This window comes from Eucalyptus grandis, chromosome 2 (assembly GCF_016545825.1).
Source record: "Eucalyptus grandis isolate ANBG69807.140 chromosome 2, ASM1654582v1, whole genome shotgun sequence".
Classification (NCBI taxonomy): Eukaryota; Viridiplantae; Streptophyta; class Magnoliopsida; order Myrtales; family Myrtaceae; genus Eucalyptus; species Eucalyptus grandis.
The window spans coordinates 13,105,952-13,115,094 of record NC_052613.1 but is presented as its reverse complement, the minus strand read 5'-3'; the positions used below and the strand labels follow the sequence as shown (position 1 = coordinate 13,115,094).

At 38.6% G+C, this 9,143-nt stretch overlaps 1 protein-coding gene across 3 annotated transcripts; it reads right to left on the bottom strand.

Moving 5' to 3' along the window:
* Positions 1 to 2,948: 2,948 nt before the first annotated feature.
* On the bottom strand, positions 2,949 to 8,447 carry LOC104423418 (protein MAK16 homolog). Of its 3 annotated transcripts, none has more exons than XM_010035925.3 (11): positions 8,190 to 8,354; positions 6,485 to 6,548; positions 6,321 to 6,384; positions 6,111 to 6,220; positions 5,773 to 5,891; positions 5,588 to 5,685; positions 4,917 to 5,004; positions 4,699 to 4,830; positions 4,429 to 4,549; positions 4,076 to 4,203; positions 2,949 to 3,344 (listed from the first exon to the last, which is right to left on the bottom strand). In XM_010035925.3, the coding sequence occupies exons 3-11, from the start codon at positions 6,380 to 6,382 to the stop codon at positions 3,300 to 3,302; spliced, it is 903 nt and encodes a 300-aa protein (XP_010034227.3). In that variant the 5' UTR covers positions 6,383 to 6,384; positions 6,485 to 6,548; positions 8,190 to 8,354; the 3' UTR covers positions 2,949 to 3,299. The 3 variants fall into 3 exon arrangements, with proteins under 3 accessions (XP_010034227.3, XP_010034222.2, XP_010034215.2); XM_010035920.3 differs by having other exon boundaries at positions 6,485 to 6,507; XM_010035913.2 differs by having other exon boundaries at positions 6,321 to 6,507; positions 8,190 to 8,447.
* Between the last annotated feature and the right edge of the window lie 696 nt (positions 8,448 to 9,143).

Sequence of the window (9,143 nt, the reverse complement as noted above, 5' to 3'; positions counted from 1 at the left end):
GGATTTATTTGGCCAATTTGTGATTTTGTTTTGACCGGAGCAACGGATTAATTTCTTCAATCTCATCAATCTTCTTCTTCGGCCCGCTTGGAACCAAAGTAGGTGTGGCCGGCAAGGCTGCTTCATCAAGGGTCAAGAAGCTTGGCCGAGCACCTTTTCTCTCTCTTTCACTCGTGTATCTCTCTCGTCCCTAACGCAAAGTTGCAAACCAAGGTTAACTTTAATATTATGAACTTAATTTAAGCCTTTCTAATACGATGGGCTCTAATAACCTACGACTTGCCCCTAATTAAATTCTTATTTGGATGAATTAGCTCAAATTGAGTCAACTAAAGCCCGTTCTCCATGTGAGTTTCGGCCACACCTATCCCCTCCCCTTGGCCGAATTTTGCCGCGCCATGTGGGCTCAATCTATTGAATTTTAAGCTCAAAAACCATCCGCCGCCGGGCCGATGCTAATGTAATCAATGAAAAATATAAACTAAATAATAAATTCTCATAAAACTATATGATCTACAATTTAATTTTTTTTTTTTTTGTTTAGGGATTAAAAACACATCCCTAATTTTCTGTTCAATAAATGAATAATCAAATCGCCAAAATTAAGGTGTCAATAATCGTAAAATTTGCAAAATTAGATCTCACATCTGTTATTAGGGTCTTTGTAGGAATAGAGGCATACTGCCGCATTCAAACAATGACGCATTCATATTATTGTTCTTGAAGCAGCATTAGCAAATCAAGCCTACGTTTGGTAGTCCAGAAGATTTGAATCTAGATAGGATAACAAATTATTTTATTTAGTGTTTGATGATATTCTTCAAATTGAATAAACCTGGATGCATTCAGATAAAATGCTAGATAACAAATCCGATTTAGGTGGTGGAATAAACACTAATTGGATATAAAATTTAAAAATAACTAAAAAATTCATATTTTAACTTTTAACAAAGTGATAAAATGACACACTAGTTATTTGCTTCCCACCACCAAAATTACCAATCATTGTCACTTTCAATGACCGCAGTATCTCCATCGCCTCCGACCACGTCAATCATCACCACTGGCCGGCAATCATGTTTCGACAAGTGAGGGACTCCCACCGTTTACGAGACCGTCACAAAATTAGGTGAACTCGTGTCGATTGAGAGACCTCATGCTCCTAAGGTCGACTTCCCAATGGGCCAATGGAGAGGGTTTTAGGCTGCGTTTGGGAGTGGCATTTGCAAGCCACTTTGAACCCTCAAAGCCCTTTGGGCTAATTTGTGGGTGTTTGGTAAAAATTTCCAAACCCCATTTGGGGAATGCCAAAGCATTCCCAAGGTCAAAGCCCAAGGCAGGTGGGGGGCTTGACTTTCAAATTTTCTCGTACATCTGGTGAGCTTAAATAAAAAACTTCCTTCCCAAATTGTCCCCGTTGATTTTTCGTTTTTCCCTTTTTACCCTAACTGCTCATCTTCTTCTTCTTTCTTTTCGTGAGCGGTTGCCGATGAAGGGCACGCATCGCCGGCGACCGCTCACGCCCGCCACGCCGACTCCCGCCGCACCACGATCTCGCCGCGCCGCACGACCTTCGGGCGAGGGTCGCGTGACCCCGCTCGAGAGGTCGCCGCGGGAAGGTCGCGACCGCGACCCATTTGGTCGCAGACCGGGTCGCAGGCCGCGACCACGTCGCGATGGGTCTCGGACCGACTCACGCGACTTCGCGGACCATGTGTATGGAGAGCCAAGGACAAAGGACCGCAACCCATCCGGTCGCGACCTTCGGGCCCACGATGGGTCTCTGCCATGCTCTCTCCGCGGAGGTCGCTCTTCGCGCGACCCATCTCGGTTGTCCCCGCCGGCCGCATACACATGGGTCGCCGCGCACGCGGCGCGGTGGGTGGCATCCGGGTCGACAGAGGTCGCCCGCGCCGTGGCGGTCCGCCGCCCACCCATTTTTATTTTTTTTATTTTTCTTTGATAAAATTTTATTTTTCACAAAAGTCCTTTGTCCCCCAAACACCATTTTACTCAAAGGTACTTCAAAGGGCTTTTAAATTATAACTTACCAAACCAATGGAGTAAAGGTTTTCCAAACGTGTGACAGGAGCAAAGTTAAAGATGTGACTTTCAATTTCTAAAGATTTTCAAATGGAAAGGATTTTAAAAGATTTTCAATCTTATTTTAAGTTGCGAATTATTGAAAACTATCAAGGATTTTTTTCAAAGAGCCCATATTCTCTCTTGGGTTGCACTAACCATATGATAGACTATTTTTAACAATCCAAATGTGGTGAATTTCAAACCCTTTTATTCTATACGTTTTCAATCAATCCAAATTTCTACATTTTATTATAATAAGAATGGATAAGATAAAATATGAAATCCATGAAATTTTATAATATTATATATATTGTTTGGTGATTATAATAATAATTTAGATATATTTACATCATATATATATATTGTTTGATATAAATGTTTATATAAATCATAAATTTTACAAACGAAGATAGTAAAAATCCCTTGCAATAGTCTTGTCTACTTTATTTTTATTTTATTTTTAATTTTTTTCTCTCTTTTTAATTAATTTCTTTTATTTCTTTATTCCCTTCCATCATTCTCTAATAAAAATTTATTAAATAGAAAATCATACTAATATACCTAAAATACTAAAACACCTAAAATATATATATTTATTTATTTATTTATATATTGAGCAGACACTAAACACAAGATAAAATAATTTTTTATCCCAATAGCCAAACGTAGCCAAAGGGTATAATTATGGGAGTTCTCACGTTGCTAGCATTCCTAGGTCCGGACTAACAAAGGTTACAGATGAATTAGCAAATGGTCGTACTAGGATGTATTCAATTCAGATCAAATACGTAAAAGGGATCTACTGCCATTCAATTCAGATCAAATACGCAAGACTGATTTTGAACAGGACGTCAAGAAAAAAGAACAAAATAGCTCGCAACCTATTTATTGAAGCCAAGGGCGAAAAAATAGGTCAGTAGGAAACTATTGCTCCAACATGCATCCATTGGATGCTGGTTCTCTACTTGTGAGTCTCGATCTTTTTTTTTGTGACTAATAATACAACCTTTCTTTAAAAAGACAACGAGAGCGTCAGGAAGAAGCAGAAGATAGATGCAACATTAACCAGAATTGCCGCTAATTTCTGTCAAAACTTTGTGGTAATTTTTTCTATGCTACCATGAAAAGCATGATATACACTTTCAAAGACGAGACAGCTGCCCCAATCTGGCTCACCAAGGGCCAAACAAAGCAAAATGGATTGGAGCAAGCCCTCAGTGAACTGCAGTTTGTCTTTCATCAGCATTCTCATGCTCAACCTACCAATCAAAAGAACCAGTTTCAGACACTAATATTGGGACAAGATCCTTTTATAAATCGCACACTACAAAATGTAAAGCACAAGCGCAGAAATAATAATCAGCTTTTATTATTGCTGTTGCCGTTGTTGTTGTTAACGTTTTATCGTTGATGTTTGAAAAAATATGCATTTTGACATGTCAGACAGACATCTCAAAGAAGAGTAAGGAAAAACTAGCCGGATGCTATGTGGGCATTTACTGTCCTGGGCTAACATAGCGCCTATTCAATACCAAACAATGAAAGGAACATTCCATGATGTACTAAAAATATAATTTCCCATCAAAGTAAATTAACCATGTATAGATGGCCCCAAAAAAAATAGACGGAGATTATTGGAATCTTAACCTAAAAAGTTTCCATTTGTGCTAAAGAAAGAAACGAACCAAAGAAAAAAATGAAGATTCAACCACAATCATGATGTATGGACTTTGATGAGAAGTATTGGAAGAGGACATAGGTTGGTGATGGCATGATGCCACCTAGTATTGAAGACTACCTAACACTTCTGCACAAAGTGATTTCCATGTATAAAACAAAGCTGAACTATATATTTGTCACTGCTAATAGAAAATTCTAATTCCTTGGCAAAGCTGAACTTAAATTTGTCACTGCCAATACAAAGCACGTGCTTATTATTGACAAAGTTCATATTGACAGCAGATCTGAAAATTTAAAGTGATGCACTCACCTCAACGAGAACCTTAGCTCTTTTCTTGGGCTTAGAACGAGCATCACCTTTCTCCACTTTTCTTAAAGCCCTTCCCCTCTTCTGATCAGCTTCTGCATCATCATCTTCATCTCCATCACCGTCTTCATCTGAACCAAAAATATAATTAGCTCCACTACTGGGATCCAGGAAGTACATAAGTCCTCTAGTAACTTCTCGTCTCACGTGATTTTAAAGGGAATGAAGCAAAGTAAAACGTAAATGCGGCAAGAAACCATAAAGAATAGGGAAAAAGATAACAGCTCTGGAAAAAAAATGATCACATGAACATTCAGACACCAAGTGAACACATTTAATCTGGGTATAGAAAGAACCTTCGCCATTGTCACCAATTGCATGAACTCTATTTATAGGAAGACCGCCAAAATCTTCAATATCATCTTCTAGTTCTTCCTCAAGTTCATCGTAACCTTCCACATACTCTATCTCAGGTTCCTGCACATTCCAGAACAACAATTGCAAATGATAACCTCTAGCAAGAAGCAAAACTTATACATATCTTATACAGATATACTGTCCTAATAGAGCCATATGTACCTTCTCAAATAACAAGAGTAACATGTGCTCATAAAAAAATAGTATACCTCCTCTTCATCTTCATCGACAGCCTGCAATGAATCCATCTCGAGGACTTTTTCATATTCTTTGACAGGGTAATTGTAGATATCACCATACACTCCTTTTCTTAGGCGTTCCAATAGCTCTTTCTCAATACTCTGCAGCAGAGCCAACAATAAGTAAAAGTTATGAGTGATATGATGGGTGAAGCACTTCCATAGTTATAAAGGTGAACCCAACCAACCTTTTCCAAAACTGCTGCCTTTTCTGCTTTTTCCTCCCTTCTAGCCTCTCTCTTCTTTTCTTTCCTCGGAGTCGTCATAATCTTTTCCCTATTAGGAAAGAAAGGCATGTCACAGTATGAAGCTAAAACAGACGAGATGCACCAAAGGACCAGTCCAGACATCAGTAATAGCAATGTCCACTGCATGTTCTTGAAGGAGGTTTCACAAATGCAAACGCAACAACCTTGCGAATTAGAATTTTACAATCATGATATAAGCACTAGGCAACACATAAGATATGTACAGTACAGAAACTTCGGAGAAAATAAACAAAATGCGGAAATTGACATAAGAGAGCTGTAGAGAAATCATACGAAGAGATCTGTAGAGAAATCTAGGAATACTTGCTGATAAAGGTAAAATTGTTTGACAAGAGATTCATATTGCCAAACCTGACACGAAAACAGTCACTTGAACATATAGTTCTTTTTCATTCACATCTAAGCCAACAATATGCAGATTTAAAAGTCAAGAGTAACAACAAATTCTAAATGACACACAGCTATAATTGACATATTACCGATTAAATTGAGAAGTGCCATCAAATAGCAAAAAAGAAGATTAAGAGAAATAGTTTATCATGGAAACACATTCTATGATAGAGCAGCCAATTGCACAAAGGAGTTTGAACCTAGTTTTCAGAGCAAGCTTCCTCATTCGGATGCGCATTTGAGTCATTTTGGTCAACCTTTGCTTGGTCTTATGAACAAGAAACTTTGGCCAATACATCTGCCAACAGAGAATTTGTAAGCAATTGATGAAATGCCAGAGCAAAGAAAAACAATCTGTTACACTGCAAAGCTAAATTGCCAATACCAGATGCTTATCAATAATCTCAAGGGCCTTCTCATAATTTCTTGGTAGCTTCACTCTTTCCCACAATTTCTCGGGCATGTGAGCCCTTTCTATTGATTTCATATACAAGTAAAAGACACCTGCATAGTAGACCCAAAGAAAAAGAAAAACATATATTTGGAGATTAGTTTAAAATGAAACAGAATGCAATCAATTACTGATCGAAGCTATCAAAATAACTTTGGAAGTGGAAATTTCATGTCAAATCAGTTTGTTGATAACACATACTATTAAGGATTTTGAAGGACATGGAAGAACTAAAAAAAATCCCTGTCATGAGACCAGTTAGAATATAGTACCGTCTTGATCACGGATAGTAGCATAGCGGCTGTTAGCTAGAGGGCAGGAGCTCCTATTACAAATCCCTGTTACGTTGTATTCATTTCGACAAAATATTCCAGTGGTAATCCTGCAAGATCAAATTAGAAGCAAATAAATGTAATTCTTGGCCAAAATAGCAAGGAGAAGTAACATGATACAATGAGATCATTTCGGATTAATTGACTCACTTGGCCATATAACTACAATGGTTGTGCCGAATGACTTGCCAGATAACCTCATCTTGCTGCATCTCTGATGAATAATTTGTTCTCCAACCCGATTATTCAGTTGCTTGTTTGGCTTTGAAATTTAGTGTTTGAGGTTCTTTAGTATTAACCTCTTAGCAACTCACCTTGTTGTTGGAGGTCAAGAAATCTGCAAGGGCAGATATGCCATTGGTAGATCACAATGGAGTCCTTGAAATAAGTTTGAAATCAAGTTGAGTTTTGGACAAAATCAGATAATCAAACTTGACTCATTTCAAATACTCAAATCAAACATGCATGCACCCGCAAACAAAGAGGAAATAGAGTAAAGTCCAGTTGCTTAGAAGAAAATAGACGTGCAATCAAGCCAAGTACACAAGTCAACAACTCAAGCTCGACTTCACTGCTAAACTCAATACTCAAATTTCAACTCAAGTTCAAATATTATTGTCCATGCATGAACTTGCCACGAAAGCATTTTTACCAAGCTCAAATTGACCTGACTCAATCTTTGCCAAACTCATAATTGAGCTCAACCACTTGAGCTCGGCGTTGACTCTTCTTTGCTTATCTTTTATTAGGGGGGCACACTTCCTTACGATTTTTGTGTAAAATATCTTAACTAACAAAAGTGTGAAGTGACTGACCAAAACAGTATAAAACCAAATGACAAACCAATCTCCCAAACAACACAAATCAAAACAATGAGAATGTACAAATCCAATAATTGAGCATAAACCAAACCAAACCAAAACAAACAACCACTACTCAAAACACTCCAGCACATACAGATTTTCTCAATTAAGCACGAATTATCGTTATCGTAATTCCTTTGGAAGGAAGACGGGTTTCAAACAACCCCACCTGTTTTGTTACTCGCAAAACAGCAGACAATGAACTGATATAAACCTTCCAGCCCATCCCATGGAACAATCAAATATTAATAAGCACAAGCCCCATCAAACAAAGGCATGCAGCACCCTTAAGTCAGTGATTGCACTTGCACATATTTGCCTGGCGTGGCTTGAAGAGCATTCTGTTTACAGCAGAAACACAAGTATCATCTGAGTTTGACTACTCAAAGACCTGAAGTAAATTACAATCCTTTTGACCCGCCTCTTAAATACGAATACTCTAGGAACACAGAGCAATACAAGAACAGCCATACAATCTCCCCAACTCAAAGAAGCAGAACATGCACAACACCAAGAGAGTGATACACATGGTGAGAAACTGAAAGAGCAGGACAGCCTCATAACTCAGGCTGTTCAACTCGTACCCACATTTCAGGGTTTGCAAGGGGATCAAGACATGGGCTCTTCAACTGCCCCCAGCCCAAGTATTAGTTCACACCATCTTACAATCACAAAGGCTAGAAGTACTCGAATAACCTGCTGTATACTCCTCTACATTTACCTTTCAATTCTCTAACCGAGTAAGAGATTCAAAAAGTATTGACCTTTTCGCACTGCAGAAGACGTGCAGCCTAACCGTATGCTATCAATTTCCAACTTCCAATACTCCTCCAAAAGCAATTAAAACAGCAGCTAAACACTGTAGTTTGATGCTATGTACTCTTAAATGGGAGTTCAAAAAAAAAAAAAAAAAACATCTTTCTCACTTCCATCTCCTCAAATTTGCACAACAGTCGCAATACAGCAGATTCAGCTACAGCCAATTCATAAGCCACCGCAATCCTACGGCTCCTCAAAGTCTCGCGAAATCGCGTACTAAAGAATCCCGATGAACCCATCAATAAAGCGCCCTTTTTCCACCGGAAAATTCCAAAACCTTCTCGAAACAGACGAGGGCACACCAAGAGAGAAGACGGCGCGATTCGATTTCAGTTACCTTCAAACGGTTCGAGTAAAGGCGTGCACCTAGAACCGGCGCTGGAGCTCGAGAACCATGCGAGGGTCCAGTTCGACGGCGAGAACGGACTTGCCGGCGACGAGGAGCTTCTTGGTGAGGTTGCCGGCGCCAGGAACGATCTTCAGGAGGCCGTCGGGCGGTAGGGTTGTGGGTTGTACGCGCGCTCAAGTTCTGCTGTAACATGCACGAAAACTACAAATAACGGCCCAAACGCCATCAATTTTTCAAATAAGACGTGCCCTTTTCTTTTTTAATTCAAGACCTAAAATAGATCTTATTTATTTCAGATAAGAGTCTAGATTGACATCAACCTAACCTTACTAACTAATCAAGGACATTTCATACTTTTTATATTTATTTTATTTTTTTATTTTTTCCTTTTTTTTTTCATAAAAAGATAAATTAATTAAAAAATTACTAAAACTTTGAAAAAAGACACATAAAAATGCATAAAATATAGGTGAGATAGTGCCAACCCTCCCTCTATGGTTGCTAGCCCGATTCTAGCAAGGGTCGACAACCCTCACCCAAATAGGGCCATAATCCTCTCCTAATTCTAGCAAGGCCCAATAGACCCTTGCCTCTAGTCGATGAGACACGCGGTCATAGCCAAGACCACCGACGTGGGGTGACAACCATAGGCAAGGGAGAGCCGACTACCCTCTTGCCTATATTCTTTTTTTTTTTTTTTAATCTTTTTTTGAAAGGAAAAATGAAGAAAAAAAAAAACTTAAAGGTTGAAGATGCCTTGAGGTCATGATGTTATGGAGGCTAATATAAATGATTTTCATCCTTTTTCTAAAATAAGATTCACTTCAGATCCGTATGTGAAAAAATAATGATACTTCATTTCCTTATTGGAAACAAAATTTATTTTAAGTACTTATTTAAAATTTTCCCTAATATGTATTGAGTTATTTCCTGACTATTTTT